This window comes from Hyperolius riggenbachi, chromosome 1 (genome assembly GCF_040937935.1).
Source record: "Hyperolius riggenbachi isolate aHypRig1 chromosome 1, aHypRig1.pri, whole genome shotgun sequence".
NCBI classification, from domain to species: Eukaryota; Metazoa; Chordata; class Amphibia; order Anura; family Hyperoliidae; genus Hyperolius; species Hyperolius riggenbachi.
The window spans coordinates 621321090-621340179 of NC_090646.1; the positions used below are offsets into that span (position 1 = coordinate 621321090).

A 19090-nucleotide genomic window follows, 5' to 3' on the forward strand; every position below is an offset into this window, starting at 1 on the left:
GACAGTATCAAAATCTTTGACAATTACAAATGTTAACAAGTTACATTTCCTCTGCTCTCTTCACACACTTCAGTCAGAAACACAGGACACAGAAGCTGCAGCTGTTTGGAGCTCTCTCTCTCTCTCTCTCTCTCTCTCTCTCTCTCTCTCTCACACACACACACAGAGTTACACACAGGGTTAACCGATCAAGTGTGAGGGGAATTTCCCCTCTCCTCATGGCTCATTCTGCCATCAGTTTTGGTGTCAGTAAAGTTTGAAAGTATTTTGATAACAGTAAACAAAGAGGTTGCTAGTGAAATGTATACACCAGTACTTAGCAGCACTTCCCAAACAATTCCCATCTCAATTGAAAAAAAAAATATGTAGATCATTAGTGTTCCTTTAAATTGTGTCCCTAGTACAATGTATGGCGATAATATTTTATTTGGAAATAAAGGTGTCTCTTTTTCTGTTTAGTGTTTTTTTTTTATATTATAATAATAGTTACAAGCTTTTATTTACAAAAGCAACAGTAATATACCCTCATGACACATGTTAAAAAAAAGTCCCTAAGGTAACTTTTTATGCAGTTTTTTTTTTAAAGATGTAATTTTTTAACAAGCGTTTTATTTGGTAACTATGGCGTAGGGGTGGAAGAAGTTAAAAAAATAATAAAGATGTATTTTATTTTTCTAAATGACAGTGTATTGGAGTGTATTTTTACTTTTTTGGTCACAAGATGGTGCTACCCTTTTAGAACACTGAACCAAGTGTATACACCGTGTTTACATGTTTTTGGTTTTTCTTTTCAATCAGAGCTTACGTTGCTGCCGGAAGCTCTGATTCATCACAGGCACAGTGATTGGGGTTGGTAACAGCTGTTGCCCATTCCCCGATCACGGAAGGGCAGGATTGCGGCGAATGCGAATGGGAGACATGCACCGACCCTGAGCGGTGGCAGTAAGTAAACAATATCCATATCTACTCCCCTGAGCCTGAAGTGAAGTTTACAGGGGTGTAGATATGCAAGGGAGTTGAAGTGGTTAGCCTTCTCATGATGGCACCTGTCAGACAAAGGGACATAACTAAGGCTCTTGTTATAAAAAGGGGCATTTTGGTTTCGGTCGTAGGGCAGTATCCAATATAGTAACACCTGATGGGGTGATGGAAACCCAGCAGACGTTACCTGCGACAACTATAAACTTCCCGTCAGCCACCAGGCAGACAATGAGTGTTGCATTCTACATTAAAAACTTAAAGTGGTATTAAACTCTGACATAGTATCCAATAAAAATGGGTTTTCCTACTTTTTATAACCCGTACGGTTATCATATTTGCATTTGTGTACAAGTGTTATTATTCATTTAGAAATTACAAGTTCCCAAAGTACAGTTTATTTGCTCTGAAAGCTGCCATTGCATTTTATTCATAGCTACAGTATATATTGTAATGTACCCAGTGATTATTTCTTAGCCGTATCTGATCTGCACACATTAGAAGGGGTTTCAGCACTGGCAGGGAATGTTTACATTCCTCTCTTGCTACAATTAAGTTAACACAAGATAATGATATCACCTCTTTGGATTTGGATCTCACTGCAGGGAGCTTTCTATTGAAAAAGTAAGTCCTGTGTTTAACTGTTTGAATGCTGGTCTGCTAAAAAAAAAATGTGGTAGTATTATATTATATGCTGTAAATAATCTTTTAGAACAAAGAAGAAATGCTGGCTTTCATACCACTTTAAAGAATTTTAATACAAAATGCAAAATCATAGTTATCAAAAATGTTATTTGGACAGGCCCAGCACCCTTTATTTATAAGACACCCACATTTCTGCTTTTGGCGCCCAATAGCCGATATTTGGCATCTATGGCAGTGCCCAAATTGTCCATTAGCCGCAAGTGCCCAAATTTCCTGCTTTATCCATGTCTCCATGAAAGAACATTTTAATTTTGATACAATAAATGGACTGATTTTACAGCAATTTAATAAAAACGAAAGGATTTTCAGAAAAATCGAAAGCTTTTTTTTTTTTAATATTCGAGCAAGAAATATGATTGGATTTCCCATTTTTATTCTAATAAAGTCGATTATCGGAAATGCTGGATTTTTTTCTGATCAATTTTTTAATGAAAATTGAATGGTGTAGGGTAGATTGTCAATTTCCTTATATATAAACCCAAGCAATTTTCTCAGAGTTTTCAATCATTTTTTTTTTCATAATTGGGTGTAAATTGAACACGTGTGTGTGGTACATCGGTCAGATTTTTTAAATGTTATAAATAATGAAAAAAATTAATTGTAAACCTTGAATTGAAAAGAAATGTAAAAAATTGTATCGTGTGTGGCCACCCTTACAGAGGCTACACATATGCACCTCGGTAATAGAGTCCATTTTGTACAAAAAACAGAATCTGCACAGAATTTTAAAACACAAAGGCATTTGAAGATCAATTTAAAGTTTCTCAAGCGCCCACGCTAAGAATGAAGGAGGAATTGATTCACTCCAAATACTAATGAAGTCCAGCGCAGGGAAAAGAACATCTCAGGAAAAGTGTTACTGAAGGATTCTAGCGCCACCATGTGGTGCAAATGTCAAACAACACCTTGCACACTTCCCAGGGCATTTTTATCGCAAGAATGAGGAAAATAAAGAACAAAAAAAGAGGGGGGAAAAAGAAATCAGTCTTTTTTGGTTCTGCACTTTTTCAAATCTGACTGAAAAATGTATAACCCATAATCAAAAAATGATCATATATACCATAGTGATGAAAATTGCAGCAGGCACGGAGATTGCGATTGAGGAAATTGTGTCGCAAATGCAACACACTAAGGAAAACATCCCCGCATTGTTTTAATCAGTTTAAAGTGTCCCTAGCGTTTTGTGATCTGCAAGCGATGGCAAGCGCATTGCAAAATGCTGCTAGTGGAGCTACCTAGAAAGAGGCAGGCCACAAAACGGTCAATTCATAAAAGGCTGTGCGAAAGAAAAATCTTGTCGGGAAAATACTGCATTCAGTATTTTAGACTTTTGTGTGGTAATTCACAAAAATTTTCACAGGTACGATAGAAGTGCGGTAAATTCCCGAAGCCCTTTGACAAAAACCTTTGCGGTAACACAGTGAGGCCATTGGGAGGCATCCGAACATCTCTTTAGGTGTACATGTTTTGTTATACTGCCTCTGCTTGCTCTGATTCTGATCTGAATCTGTCAATTAGTCTTTCTTAACATTCTATATAATTGTCACAACTTAGAAGAACTTCAATGTGCAGCAAAGACCTAATTGGTGGCCCTTGGAAAGGGTAAGTCTAATTCCAATTAGGGTGAGGTGGTGGTATATTATTATTGATTTATAAAGCGCCAACATATTCCGTGGTGCTGTATAAACGAACATACTACTAGTACATAATACTACAGAAATGGTGTACACCAATATACAAAGTACAGAATTGGTGACAAAATACAGAATGCAAGATACAAAATTGGTAAAAGTAACATGATGAATCAAATGTATAATGGATTTCCAGGACACAAAAGGGGAAGAGAGCCCTGCCCTTGCGAGCTTACAATCTAAGGGAATGGGGGGGGGGGGGGACAAGAGATGGGGTAATATACAAACAAACATATAGAGGCTGAGTGTTTTAGGATATATCTAGTAGGAGTGCAATTTGGTCTTAAGACAAAGGAAAGTGGCCTAAGGTATCGCATGTGCTTGTCGGAACAGTGGAGGGGTGAAGCGCGTGCAAAATCTTGCAAAAGTGAATGTGAGGATATCATTCTAGAGAAGGACAAGAGAAGGTCATGTACAGATCTGACATTGCGATTGGGTTGGCATCTGGAAACTAGTGAAACTAGTGAGGAGATGTACAGGGGAGAAATTGTGGAGACCTGTGTAGGTTAGGGTTAAGAGTTTGGTTCCTCAGGTTAATTGGCAGCCAATGAAGAGCTTGACAGAGAGGAAGATCAATGAGACGAGCAGCTGACTTCAGTACCGACTGGAGCGGGGCCAGTCTGTTAGAAGGTAGTCCATAAAGTAGAATGTTACAGTAGTCCAGGCGATATAATATAAGAGCAGGTATTAACATTTTAGTTGTGCATATGGAACCAGAGATTGATCTCTGCAAAGTTTGAGAGGGAACTGAAGGAACTCTATTGCTGGGAACTGTGTTGCACTACCGTTGTTTCTTTTTGATACTTGGTTCATCATTTTAGCTGAATGTCACTTATATAAATATGGGGATAAGGAGAGGGGCACTATTCTCCAGAAAATAAGGCACTTTTCGGACAGTTAAGCTCATCTCCCGGTTTATAAACGCATCCTTTAAAGAAAACCTGTAACGAAAAAAAAAAACTCCCCTGGGGGGAACTCACCTCGGTTGAGGGAAGCCTCCGGATCCTATTGAGGCTTCCCCCATCCTCATCGGACCCACGGCGGCGGCGATAAAGCTCCCGAACAGCGGGGATGTTAATATTTACCTTCCCGACTCCAGCACAGGCGCAGTATCGAAGAATCAGAATCATTTATTTCGCCGAGCATGACTGGGTCATGTCCGGAATTGTTTTTGGCACAATACAGTACAATACATATAGCTCAGGAGAAAAAAAGGAAAACATAGATAGATAGATAGATAGATAGATAGAGACATAGTTAGATAGCAGCAGACAGCTGATGTGACAAGTTAACATTGCATTGCAATACAGTATACATCACGGTCCCAGTGTGACATTGATATGTCTGACAGTTAGTCTTGTGGGCTGGTTGGTACGGTTGACTGATCGGCCATATCGTGGCTAGCCCCGCTGCTCATTGGGACTTGTGTTGATGGTAGTATGTGGAGAGAGTTTAGGGGGTTGACCGCCGAGAGGAAGAACGAGTTCCTGTGTCTCGTGGTCTTAGTGGAGATGGTCCGTAGCCTCCGGCCCAATGGCAGCAAGCTGAAGTAGCGGTGGCCTGGGTGTGACGGATCGTTGGCGATCCTCAGTGCCCTGCCTTTCAGCCTTTTTTTTGTGTAGTAGCGCCAGTGAGGGGAGGGGGCACCCAATGATCTCTCTGCCGACCTGAAGACTCTATGTAATTTGTCCTTGTCGCTGACGGTGGCGCCAGCATACCAGACTAGGATGGAAGAGCAGAGGACCGACTCGATGGTGGCGGAGTAGAAGTTGGTTAGAATTCCTTGAGTCATGCCGAACTTCCTCAGCTGGAAGAAGAGTCTCTGCTGTGCTTTCCGTTGAGTGGCAGTGATGTTGGGCTTCCAGCTGAGACCACTGGAGATGGTAGTACCCAGAAACCGGGCGCAGGGCACTCTGGCTACCTCAGTGCCATCGATATAAATTGGAGGTGGGGTGGGGGCGGACTTCCTGAAGTCAATGATTAGCTCCACGGTTTTTGCAGTGTTCGGCACCAGTCTATTCTCCTTGCTCCAGTTGCAGATTCTCTCCACCTGCTGGCGGTACCCCTGGATATCATTCTTGGTGGTGAGGCCAAAGATGGTGGTGTTGTCAGCGAACTAGATGACCTTGACAGCGTCTTCCTCAGATCTGCAATTGTTTGTGTAGAGGGAGAACAGCAATGGAGACAGGACGCAGCCTTGAGGAGCACCCGTGTTCGTGGTCGCTGCTTGGGAGTGGATATCTCCCAGTTTGACGACTTGGGACCTGTTGGTGAGAAACTCTGTGATCCATAGTTGTAGACTCGGGTGGACTCCAAGTGCAGCCAGGTCCCGTTGGAGAATGCGTGGGCAGATGGTATTGAAGGCCGAGCTGAAGTCCAATAGCAGTATCCTGATGTACGTGTCTGGCCTGTCAAGGTGATCGTTGATGAGCTCCATCCTGGCATTTAGTGATGATAAGAGGCGCAGTACCTCGGTCTCACACACCACCGAGGGAGAGGGCATGCTCAGGATGTTGTTTGCAGGGCCCAGAGGTGGGGTAGCTGGTTCCAGGTTCCCCTCCGGGGCTTCCTGATTCTCGAACCTGCAGTAGAATCTGCTGAGTTCTTCTGCTAGTATCGGGCTGGGAGTTGCATGCTGGGGCTGGGGCTTGTAGTTAGTGGCAGCCTTCAGCCCCTTCCATACAGCACGTGAGTCGTTTGAGCACAGGTTGTGTTTAATTTTCTCAGCGTACTCTCTTTTGGCAGCTCTCAGCTCCCGATTAAGGTCGTTCCTTGCCCTTCTGTAGTCCTCCTGGTTGCCGGACTTGTGTGCAGCCTCCTTGCACCTCCGCAGCTGCCGTAGCTTGTTGGTGAACCACGGCTTGTTGTTCGGGTACACCTTGAAGGATTTTGTTGGTACACAAGAGTCCTCGCAGAAACTGATGTATGAGGCGACGTTGTCTGCCCATTCATCCAGGTTTGGCGCTTCTAGGGACTTCCAGTCTGTGCATTCAAAGCAGGCTTGAAGTTTCAGTTTGGCCTCATCCGACCACACCTTGACAGACTTCACGATCGGTTTAGCTGATTCTAGGCGCCTCCTGTAGGTTGGGATAAGATGGATGAGACAGTGATCAGAGGAGGCCAGGGCTGCCCATGGAACCGCTTTATATGCCTCCTTCAGTGCAGTGTAGCAGTGGTCAAGGGTGTTTCGGCCCCTGGTGGGGCAGGCTACATGCTGATGATAACGTGGCATCTCCTGGCACAGGTTGGCTTTGTTAAAGTCGCCCGCGACAACGAATAGCGAGTCTGGGAAGGATGTCTCCCACTGCAAGACGGTCTCGCTTAGATCCAATAGGGCAGATTTGACATCCGCATCGGGAGGGATGTACACTCCGGCAAGGACGTATGAGGAAAACTCCCATGGCGAGTATGGCGGCCTGCAGTTGATTAGCAGTAGTTCCAGGTCCGGAGAGCACTTCCTATCGAGCATCTCCGAGGAGGGGCACCATGCGGAGCTGATGTAGAAGCAGATGCCACCCCCTCTTTTTTTCCCCGGAGAGGACAGGGTCTCGGTCTGCTCGGATGATGGTGAAGCCCGGGAGAAGGAGGGCGTTGTCGGGGATGTTCTCATGTAGCCATGTTTTTGTGAAACAGAGGGCCGGGGTGGTGCTGCCGAGGTCTCTCCTGTCGCAGAGGAGGCGCAGTTCATCTAGTTTGTTAGGGAGGGATTGGACATTTGCCAGGAGGACTGAGGGGATGGCTGAGCGTAGACCCCTCTTCCATAGCCTCACGCAGGCTCCGGTGTGACATCCTCTCCTCCGCTGACCTGACCGGAGTTTCAGGGCTGGGTCCAGGACCTGTTGTATGTGGTCCCAGACTAGAGTGGTCAGGAGCCTGGCTTCAGTGGATGGGGGGCCATGTGGTGGTGCATGTGGCGGGGAGCGGCATGGGCAGGCCATGGCCGCCGGCGTGAGGGGTGGTGGGAAGCCAGCGGTGGGTGGGGGAACATGGCATCCTAGTACCTCCAGCTTGCTCATGGGATCCGACAGCTTGCTGAAACACAGCCTGGTGCCTGCAGCCTGCTTAAACACAGCCCAGCACCCCAAAGTTAAACACCACAGCACCCCAAAGTCAGGTCTCAGCACCACAAAGTCAGTCGCTGCACCAAGACAGCATAGGTCAGCAGAATGCATGCAGGCAAGGCATAAGCAGGATAGGCCAGGGGTTAGCAGGGTTGGAGGGCAGAGAGGTAGAAACCGCTGTGGGTGAGCAGATAAGCAGGCAGTCAGCAAAACCGGCACAGTAGAGGCGAGGTCTTACCCCTGACGAGTGGCAGTCTGATGGACGGGTGACACGTGGTTTTGGGTGCTTCTTGTCCTGCCGCAGCTGCGGAGTCAGGGCTTTGATGTGGCTCCAGGAGTAGACGGTATATCGTTCCCTGTCGGTTTGCAGAAGGGAGAGGCAGCCGTGGAGGTCAGCTTCAGTGCGTGAGCTTTTCCGCTGCTGCAGGTCCACGTGTGGGGCCTGGCAGGCCCGAGCGATTCTTGCCTGGCGCTGGGCACGGAGTGGCTTCTGCAGCAAGCGCCCAACGTGGCTACAGGATGGTCCCTGGTGGTGCCGCCTTAGCGGAGGTGGCGGGCTGGCGGGGATCGGCAGGCGCGTCCTCAGTCGGCACAGTATGTGCAGCGTTCCGGGAGTAGGAGGCTGCGGTGGAGAAGATGCCCGGGAGATCGTCAGGCGCGTCCTCAGTCGGCCCCAGCATGTGCGGCGTTCCGGGAGCGTTCCAGGAGCAGGAGGCTGCGGTGGAGAAGATGCCCCCCGCGGTCCGCCAGGGCTTGTCTGTGTTCCGTGGGTTCGGCTCTCCACGTGGGTAGACGGAGATGTGTCGGGCAGCAGGCAGTGATCGTTACACCGGCAGCAGAATCCGTACAGGCTGAGTCGGAGGTGAGCGTGGGTACGCGGTACGTGGTACGCGGGGACTCACTAGATGTGGCACAGACTAACTACAGCTACGGTAAACTAAAGGTAGAAAAAGACAAAAAAAAAAGCAAAATAAAAGCAAAAAAATGTGGAGCTATGTGCCGTGGCAGCTGGTCAGCGTCATCTTGGGATAATACCGGCTCTCCGTTCGGAGATAGGCGGAAATAGCAGATCGCTGTCAGGCCGCTCTACGGCGCAGGCACAAGTCGCCTGCGCGGTAGAGCGGACCCGACAGAGATCGGCTATTTTTGCCTATCTCCGTGCGGAGAGTCGCAACAGCACACGCTGGAGCCAGGAAAGGTAAATAATTCAGCGCTTATCAGCCTTGTCGAGGGAGGATTCCGGGACACTTTGGGGGAGCCAGCGCTGGACTGCCTGCAGCTACAGGAGTGGGGGAAGCCTCATTGGGACTCTGAGGCTTCCCCCTCCAGAGGTGAATACACCCCATGGGAACTTTTTTTTGTCACAGGTTCTCTTTAATACTTACAGCCTGTTCAGCTTTACAGCAAGTTGAGCTGCTAATATGAAGGCAATGACCTATCTAATAAGCACTGTAATAAATGCAGTCATCATACATGATATAGATCACATTTCTACGTGTTACATTTGGTTAAACTTAGGAGGGAGTTTCTGTTTCATTACATAAAAATATTATTAATACTGACAGATGAAATTTTTAATTTTAGTATCTGGCACCTATTGTAAAATGTGCACATTTAAACTGTAAATACAGTAAAACCTTGGATTGAGAGTAACTTGGTTAGATTGCTTTGCAAGACAAGCAAAAATGTTCATGACAATACCTAGTTATGCCTAACCTTAAAGACCCACACACCAATAAGATGAAAATTATTCTGTGCTGCTGAAGTTTGGGGCCACCATAGGCACTCAACAATATTCCAGCTGTTAGGTGAAATTCCGGCACTGAAGGCCTATGGCTGCACCCAAATTCCTGCGGCGCCACTTGCACCCAAATTTCCTGCTTCCAAATCCTTCCCTCCCCCCCTCATCCTTAAAAAAACAGAAACCGCCATATATCTCTGTCACTCCTGTGCTACAACCCACTATAAAAGACCAGACTAACATTAGTTGTGTAAAGAGAAGATGACTGCCAGTCCTACCTGCCATTCAGAGCCAGCAAGGCCCCCTCATCTTTCAGGCGTTTGCTTTTGGTGATGTTGTCCTCCAGCAGAATGCCTTTCTTCCGTTTGACGGAGTGAAGCCAATCCACATCATCGTGGTCAATGATTCCGTCCTCTCCAGCTGACTCTTTTTCAAAGTTCTGTGAGGTCTCCTTAGACACCTTCTCCCCAATCTTTCTCTTCCAGCCGAAAGAAGCCATACTGAGAGAACAACAGATGGAGGTGATGTAGCTATTGTACTCCAATACATACTGAACGGTCTATATAACAAGTATAGCTTTCTATTCAGCCAAGAAAACATAGAACCAACCTGCAATCAGGTAACCATGTAAATTTACCAAACAGAAATAGATATAAGCCCAAAAAAGTAGGGTGAAAAAATATAACTCATAATAGCCTAGCGCTCAGCACAGATATTGGAAACCCTGCCCCCTATGGGGTTACATCTGACATGCGTGGTGTTATCACATCCTGCCATTCAGCTGCATGTAACTCCACCTAAAAGGTGCTTGTTGCTGGCAGGCAGGGCGGGTTCTAGTAAAAATGGAGCCCCCGGGCAAAATAAATCTGGGGGGCCCCCTGAGGGACACCCAAACAAGAAAGTAACATGAGGTGCCCTTTGTTTCAGGCATATTTCCCCCCTGAGCTGGCTGCTGTCCCATCCCCACCCCCCAACTTAACTGAGCCCCCCGGGGGTCCCTGCAGAGTCTTTGGCAGAGTGGCGTCTCACCTGTTCTGGCGGGCATGCGCTTCTGTCTGTCCATGACTCCATGTACTGCCATCTTCATCCTTACAGGGGCGCTTCTCCTCCATGACCTAGTGCATGTTATTACTTAATATCATGCCAAAGGTCACAGAGAAGATTCATCCAGCGGTGGATGAAAACAGGAGTGCACAGAGCCAGGACAGGTGAGAGCCCACTCTGCCGAAGACTCTACAGAGCCCCCAGTGAGCAATAGTTAAGTTGGGGGGAGACACCTTGGGGAGCCCTGACAGGCTCTGGGGCCCTGGGGCAATTGCCCCCCTCGCTCTATGGTAGTGCTGGCCCTACCGCCAGGCTGAACTGCCCAACATGCGCACAATTCAGCCATCCACAGAAAAGGGGCCTTATTTGTGTTGTGAGAACAAAATACATATATCCAGGCACATCGCCTCTAGTTAGGACATTAAATAAGTTAAGGAAAGGGAGGTGCTGAAGGGGGTGTGGCTAGAAAACAGCAAAAATCTATTAACCCTTCGCACTCTCACATGCAAATGTTCAAACAAATGCATTCACAGATTCACTCATCCAGGCACAACTGTTATTCCTACAGCTAAGTTAAAAGCCGGGGTTTTAGTTCACAGAAGAATGCATTCTTATGCTTAGTCGCCTATACTGCGCAGAAGTACCCAGGTAAACATAGGTGTCCTAACTCTGGCCCTGTAACATGCATAGTGCAGACATGCAAACACATTCATCCCCACTGGCACATAACATTAGCTCCCTTGTGCGATTGGTAAGATGCACTGTCTGTCCCAGGAGAGGACGTCAGGATGTGTGCTCCTAATCCATTGATAGGTTTGATGCAATGAATGTGTTTGCATGTCTGCACTATGCATGTTACAGGGCCAGAGTTAGGACACCTATGTTTACCTGGGTACTTCTGCGCAGTATAGGTGACATAATGAATATGTTTTGTTTTAAACCAGTCCATTGTTGCTCTGGCTTTATGTTTAAGGGTCGTTGTCCTGCTGGAAGGTGAACCTCCGCCCCAGTCTCAAGTCTTTTGCAGACTCCAAGAGGTTTTCTTCCAAGTTTGCCCTGTATTTGGCTCCATACATCTTCCCATCAACTCTGACCAGCTTCCCTGTCCCTGCTGAAGAGAAGCACCCCCAGAGCATGATGCTGCCACCACCATATTTGACAGTGGGGATGGTGTGTTCAGATTGTGCAGTGTTAGCTTTCAGCCACACATAGCGTTTTGCATTTTGGCCAAAAAGTTCAATTGGTCTCATCTGACCAGAGCACCTTCTTCCACATGTTTGCTGTGTTCCCCACATGGCTTGTGGCAAACTGCAAACAGGACTTCTTATGCTTTTCTGTTAACAATGCCTTTCTTCTTGCCACTCTTCCATAAAGGCCAACTTTGTACAGTGCATGACTAATAGTTGTCCTATAGACAGATTCCCCCACCTGAGCTGTAGATCTCTGCAGCTCGTCCAGAGTCACTATGGGCCTCTTGACTGCATTTCTGATCAGCGCTCTCCTTGTTCGGCCTGTGAGTTTAGGTGGACGGCCTTGTCTTGGTAGGTTTACAGTTGTGCCATACTCCTTCCATTTCTGAATGATCGCTTGAACAGTGCTCCGTGGGATGTTTAAGGCTTTGGAAATCTTTTTGTAGCCTAAGCCTGCTTTAAATTTCTCAATAACTTTATCCCTGACCTATCTGGTGTGTTCTTTGGACTTCATGGTTTTGTTGCTTCCAATATTCTCTTAGACAACATCTTAGAGCAGTCACAGAGCAGCTTTATTTGTACTGACATTAGATTGTAAACAAGTGCACACTATTTAGTCATTAGCACTCATCAGGCAACATCTATGGGCAACTGACTGCACTCAGACCAAAGGGGGCTGAATAATTATGCACACCCCACTTTGCAGTTATTTATTTGTAAAAAAAAATGTTTGGAATCATGTATGATTTTCGTTCCACTTCTCGCGTGTACACCACTTTGGATTGGTCTTTCACGTGGAATTCCAATAAAATTGATTCATGTTTGTGACAGTAATATGACAAAATGTGGAAAACTTCAAGGGGGCCGAATACTTTTGCAAACCACTGTATAAGTGGTCGTGAACCAAACTGCCACAAGTATGGAGTGGCCAGTGGTCTACTAGGTTTTCTTACTGGGTCTCCTCCTGGACTAGTGGCCCAGAAACTTGCAGGTCAGTATTTACTCTTTTGGTGAAGAGAGTCTGCAAGGTTAGGGCCAGAAAGGCAATGCAGGAATTTGTCAGGAACATATATCGCACGTTTGTGCTCTTGCCCTCCATCACACTCATTCCATGACTCAGTACCGTGCAACTTCATCCTTCTGGCCAAAGGAGGAAGTGCACGGTACTGAGTCGTGGAACGCGTCCCATTGGGCGCGCGCGAGGCTGTGATACGCATAGAAGAGGCGAGCAGCTGGGTAATTAACCCCCTCTCTCCCAGCCGCACACCTGAGGAAATTCAGCCTCATTAGAATCTCAAATTCGAGTAGCTAGCTACTGATAATTACTCATGAGCACATCCCTGATCCCTATGCCACTGAACACATCAGCAAGAGATATTATTTTTAGCACAATGCTGCAGATATAGTCTGTCACAAATATCACATGACCAGAGATGGCAGCAGCTAGCCAATGGGGAAGCCCAATAAGGGCTGTGGAGTCGGTACAAAAATCCGCCGACTCCGACTCCTCAGGTTAGGATTCCACCGACTCTGACTCCTCTAATTTGCATATTACAATTTTGTTGATTGAAAGTATGTAACACGAAGTGCATCTCTTAACTGCCAACGCTTAGGAATTTTAAAAGAGAACTGAAGTGAGAGGGATATGGAGGTTGCCATATTTATTCCCTTTTAAATAATACCAGTTACCTGGCTAGCCAGCTGATCTTCTGACATACACTAAAACTAGTCCTTGGTAAGAGTACTTGTAGAAGACAGGAACAAAGAACATCTATCAGGTCCTAGACAATGTGACTGTGGGTACATGTAAGAGTGATGTGCAGGTACTCTGCAGGAGAATGAGGGGATTCTTCCTCCATTACACATTCTTCATGTACAATCTGAACCAGGTTTATGGGTGATAGACAACACCTCTGTGTTCAATGTGCACAACATTCTCAGTGGATTCCCTGCAGCTCTGTGGAGAGTGCATATGTAGAGTATAGTACTACTGTGTAACAAAGTAAACCTGAGACAGATAAAATTAAAGTTTTACATACCTGGGGCTTCCACCAGCCCCCTTCAGGCTAATCAGTCCCTCGCGGTCCTCCTCCGCCACCTGGATCTTCTGCTATGGATCCAGGTACTTGAGCCAGTCTGGCGTAGTGCGCATGCACACACCGGTAGCGTACTACACCTGCGCAGCACTATTGCGCAGTTGCAGAATGCGCCTGGCTGTGGGAGCGGGACACGCGGACGGACTGCGCTGACTGGCTGAATTACCAGGACTCATAGCAGAAGATCCGGGTGGTGGAGGAGGACAGCGACTGAATTATCCTGAAGGGGGCTGGAGGAAGCCCCAGCTATGTATAAAACTTTTCTTTACATCCGTTTTCATCCTTTTCATTTAACAACATATGAAATGATTTGATTTTATGAGCAAAGAGAGTGCATACACCTGCATAAACCAGCATCAACGCAGAATTATTTCCATCTCATTGACCATTTCTATTAGTGATACAGCTACACATCAGGCTTTATTCTTACAGCATAGATGTTATTTAGTGTAATATATATATATACATGATTCCTGTGTACACATCACATATACTGTACAGTCACAATCAGATGTGTATATCTGACTTAAAAAATAACGGGGATTGCTTTATTGAAGCAGCACAAGTAACAATTTTTTTATTGGTTTCTTGCATTTTTGTGAACTAAGCACAGCTATTACTGCACATATAAATTATTTATGATGACTATAATCTGAGAAATAGAACATTTTATCATATTTTCTATTTTAATTACAGTTTAAATTCATTAGGAGTCGGAGGCGGTGCATTTTCTCCCGACTCCGACTCCAGGTTCCCAAAAATTGCCCCGACTCCGACTCCACAGCCCCGAGCCCAATACAACATAAACACCAAGATTACTTTAATACTTTACAACGTGGACAATAAGCTTACATAAGTCAGTCTGTTCCATGACTTAAAGAGACTCTGAAGCGAGATTAAAAATCACTTTTTACCTTATATTCAACATGGGCATGTTAGCCCCTGCTAAAACGCCGCTATCCCACGGCAAAACGAGGGGTCTTTATCTCCCAAATCCCCCCCCCCACCTTTGCAAACTTCACAACTTTCTTGGTCGAGGATATTGCTGCTCATGGAGGCAGAGCTATGAGCCGCAGCTCTGCCTCCATGCGCGTCTATCAGCCGGCGGATCTCCGCCTCTCCCAGCCCCTCTCAGTGAAGGAAGACTGAAAGGGGCGGGGAGAGACGACGATCAGCGCTGATAGACGTGCTGAGAGGCAGAGCTACAGCCATTAGCTCTGCCTCAACAGGAAGCGCTCCCCGGGCACCACGGTGGGGATTTGGGGGGTAAAGACCCCTCGTTCTGCCGTGGGATAGTGGCGTTTTAGCAGGGGCAAACATGCCCATGTTGAATATAAGGTAAAAAGCGATTTTTAATCTCACTTCAGAGTCTCTTTAAGTAAAATCTTGAAAAAGGCTGAAATGCATATGTTTATTGTCCACGCTGTACCTGATTTAAGAAGAGTGTGAATCTATAAATAAGGCATCTTACATATTATGCACTTCACATTGTGATAGAATCACAAGACAATGGTGATGAAAAGTCACATTGCACGTTAGAAGTGCAATGTGAAGCATACAGTACTGTCTGGTGAACGCATCACATGCTGCATGTTATTCCAACAGAAAACATTACACCGCTGAGTTGTAATCCTATACAATAAAACGCAAGTGTCCCTGCGTCTGTCCCTGTGTCAGTGCTTTGCGCTACTGCGCATGTCAAGCACTGACAGCCGTTGGGACAGGACGCAGGGTGGGCCGGCCAAGCACGAGCGGCGGACGGGGGTGCGTGTGCACACTGACTGGCGGTGGTGGTGGCGTGAAGAGACCTAGAGCCCGTTTTTAAATGGGCTTAGCTCAACTAGTAGAAATATAATTGTGCTGCACTGTGATCCGATTATATTGCTGCAATAGATGCAATGTGAAAGGAGCCTCAGGGTTTAGAATAGGCTGATACACACAAATTTATGTATGCAGCTTAAAAATGCACCAATCATATTCTACTTTGGAAGGATTTGATTGGTCAGTTTTCAAGCTCCAAAACTTTGCATACAGAATTTGCATAATGCATCAAGTCAAAACCTCATACACGTGCTCCACATGCTATAATGCCGGTAGTCACGTGGTGCGCCAATGCAGAAATACAATGCGGACACAGCCGCAGACACTCGGGGGATGGCGTGACAGGTAAAGTATAAATGCATGGGCACATAAAATATTTAGGGGTGTGGCAGGGGCGGAGTCATGAGGCTGATTTCCCCAAAACTTCTTGCTGAAATCGATCGGGAATTGGCCTGCGGTTAATGGCAGCCAGCAGATCTCGCTCGGATAGGATTCGCCACACTAGGCAGTGCAGCGGATCCGGTATTGGATGATAATCTTGGGCTTTCTGGGTTGCTCAGTGCTATTTTTGCAACAACATTTCAACGATTATCGCTCATGAGTTGTTTATCATTCAGTTTCCAATGATTATAATCAAGCATGTGCACGAGGCTTTAAAGAGCCAGCATGCCATGTCTTTAGCAACTCGTAGTGACTTGTTCTCCACACTCAACCTCCCTGAAGAAGCCACTCATGTGCCACGCATTGACCCTCCTAGCCTTCCATAGCCATAGAAATTTTGCCAGATGGATTGAGTCCCAGTCCCTGCCAAGCAACACATGACTTAAAGCCGAGGTGAGAGGTATATGGAGGCTGCCATATTTATTTCCTTTTTAAGTAATGCCAGTTTCCTAGCAGCCCTGTTGATCTATATGGCTGGAGTAGTGTCTGAATCACATACCAGAAACAAGCATGCAGCTACTCCTGTCAGATCTGACAATAATGTCAGAAACATCTGATCTGCTGCATGCTTGTTCAGGGTCTATGGCTAAAAGTATTAAAGGCAGAGGATCAAAAGGACAACCAGGCACCTGGTTGTCCTTCACAGTACACAGTGCCGTCCTGATGACGTCGGAGGGACCACGTGACCCACGCTGTGGAGCGCAGAAGAAGCCGACCTAGAACCCGACCTGGCGAGGTCGGCTGCGCCAGCGGAGAAGACCAGGAGCCACCGGAGCTGCGGCGAGGGCACAGGACGGCTGCCACGGGCTGGTGGAAGCCCCAGGTAAGTGGATTTTTTTTTTTTTTTTTTAAAGCTTGGATGTATCCTTTAAAAGGAAATAAATATGACAGCCTCTATATACCTCTCACCTCGGGTTCACTTTTGTCTTAAGACAACCTAGGGCCTTTTTACACTAGCCTGCGATTTGATTCTGATCGCAAATCGCAAGGTACATTAAACTAATGGAAACTGCAGCAGCAATTTCCATTAGTGTGATCCGATTGCGATGCGATTTTGGTCAAAGCGCAATCGTCGTCCTGCCGCGTTTTGTATGCGATTAAGGGCCTTTTTCCACTACACAACTGAATCGCAAAATCGCTAGTGATTTTAAAATCGCCCGGGTTGCTACTTTATTATAGAAATCATGAGAAGTATTTTCCACTATAGTGATTCGATTTGCAAATCGCAATCGCTTTCTGGAGCGATTTTATAAAGATAATGCAATGCAAATGAAAAATCGCAATCACATAACAAAATTAATGAAAAATCGCAATCGCTGGCAAGTGATTGTTATTGCTACTGGAGAAGGGTCCATGCTGTCAAAACATCAGGCTGCTGATCACATTCCGCTGCCTGATGAAGGCAGCATCATCTGACAATGGCTATCATTCATAAAGCATTTCCGCATGCGGAAATGCTAAAAACAGCTGACTTTACCGACCACTCGGCAAAGTCAGCATTCATAAAGGCTCTTTCCGCATGAAAAAATGACACTACCGAGCAGAGTGATAAATCACCGCCTTGTGCGGTGATTATCGGAACAAATGTAGCAAAATGTTAATTCATAAAGAATACCGCCAGCGGTGCAACGTCGGAAAGTCCCGCTCCCTCTGATGTGGCGATACCAATGTAAGTGAATGGAGACACACAGACCTCCCAGGCAGCTGCAGCAGAGCGGAACACGGAGAAATGTATCAACTCGGCAGCTTCCGTGTCTCCGCAAGCCTACCGCCAGCCTAGTTCGGGGAATCTCCACACTGCTTCCGCACATGGATACTTCTTTATGAATGCCCACCCAGAAGTCTAAAACACCGCCAGCGGTGTTTTTCCGCATCGATTCCCCTTACCGACAGCCTCTTTATGAATGATACCCAAAATAACTGAAATACAAGGGATTGTCTTACAGGTGGAGCAACAGGACTGAGGCCCCTGTATATGTAGCTATGTAAAGTCCCAGGATAAACAGCTCCTGTGCCTAATGCAGGATAACAGGAGAATCAGGCACAGGACATGCACTGTATGTTCCCTTTCACAAAGCACACACACTATTCTTCCATTATACATACAAAGAGCACACACACACTATTCCCATTATACATACAAAGAGCACACACACTATTCCCATTATACATACAAAGAGCACACACACTATTCCCATTAGACATACATAGGCACACAATATTCCCCATATACACATTACTGAGTGCTGATTACCTGCACTGTGCATGAGCTGCTCACTCTTCCTGTACTCAGCACTGCTGGGGGCGGGGCTATACAGACAGGGGACATACATACATATCCCGGGGCAGCACAGGAACGCCGCTCTCTGCAGCGGAGATCCCTCATTCTGTCCCTGGGTTATATCATATGTGGCCAAAACACCACTGAGCCTTGCTGGATTGGCTGAACTCTGTATGACCCGCCCACTGTCACTAGCTCTGCAGACCACTGAGACCAGGTTCCAATCACATGCAGCGGGCTGCTCTACGTATCTCCTTAACCCTCTGGCTGCCACGGTCCAATCGTTTTCCCCTCTCACGTGTATTGAAATGTAAGATTAGGTGGACAATTTATACATGTGGAGGTCACCCTTATTGCTTTACTAAGGCCATTGCTTCTGTGGAATTTATTTATCCAAGTGGATATCTTGGATAAATATTATCACCACAGGATTATTATTATTATTTATTATTATTTTTTATTTATATAGCGCCAACATATTCCGCAGCGCTTTACAAAGCACAATAAGACGACAAGGGGAACATAGATACAACTAACAAATATACAGCAGAGTTCCAAGCAGCACAAAGGTGTGTTTTAAGAATGCGTTTGAAGATGTCCAGGTTTGGAGCATGACGTACAGGCTGTGGAAGAGAGTTCCAGATAAGGGCTGATGCTCGTGTAAAGTCCTGGATGCGAGCATGAGAGGAGGTGATCAGCTTAGAGGCCAGGAGAATTTCTTGGGAGGAGCGAAGGTTGCGGGAGGGACAATATCTTGAGATTAGTGAGGAGATGTATGGAGGAGACAACTCGTGGAGGGCTTTGTATGTTAGAGTCAGGAGTTTGAACTGGATCCTCTGGGTAATGGGTAACCAGTGGAGAGAACGGCACAGTGGGGCTGCATCGGAAGAGCGTGTGGAAAGGTGAATGAGGCGGGCCGCTGCATTTAGAAGGGATTGGAGAGGAGCTAGCCTGTTTTTTGGTAGGCCACAGAGCAGGGTGTTGCAGTAGTCTAGGCGGGAGATGATTAAGGCATGAACAAGCATTTTGGTGGCCTCTTGT

At 46.3% G+C, this 19090-nt stretch overlaps 1 protein-coding gene across 1 annotated transcript in view; it reads right to left on the reverse strand.

Annotated features, from left to right (window-relative positions):
• TTC33 (tetratricopeptide repeat domain 33) overlaps positions 1-18084 on the reverse strand; it is a 372200-nt gene extending 354116 nt beyond the window's left edge. Inside the window, exons 1-2 of the mRNA XM_068250872.1 lie at positions 18023-18084; positions 9455-9676 (exon numbers count right to left, since the gene is read on the reverse strand). Of these exons, the coding sequence (XP_068106973.1) occupies positions 9455-9675 (221 nt within the window). The 5' untranslated portion in view covers position 9676; positions 18023-18084. The remainder of the gene's footprint in view (positions 1-9454; positions 9677-18022) is intronic.
• Positions 18085-19090: the final 1006 nt, after the last annotated feature.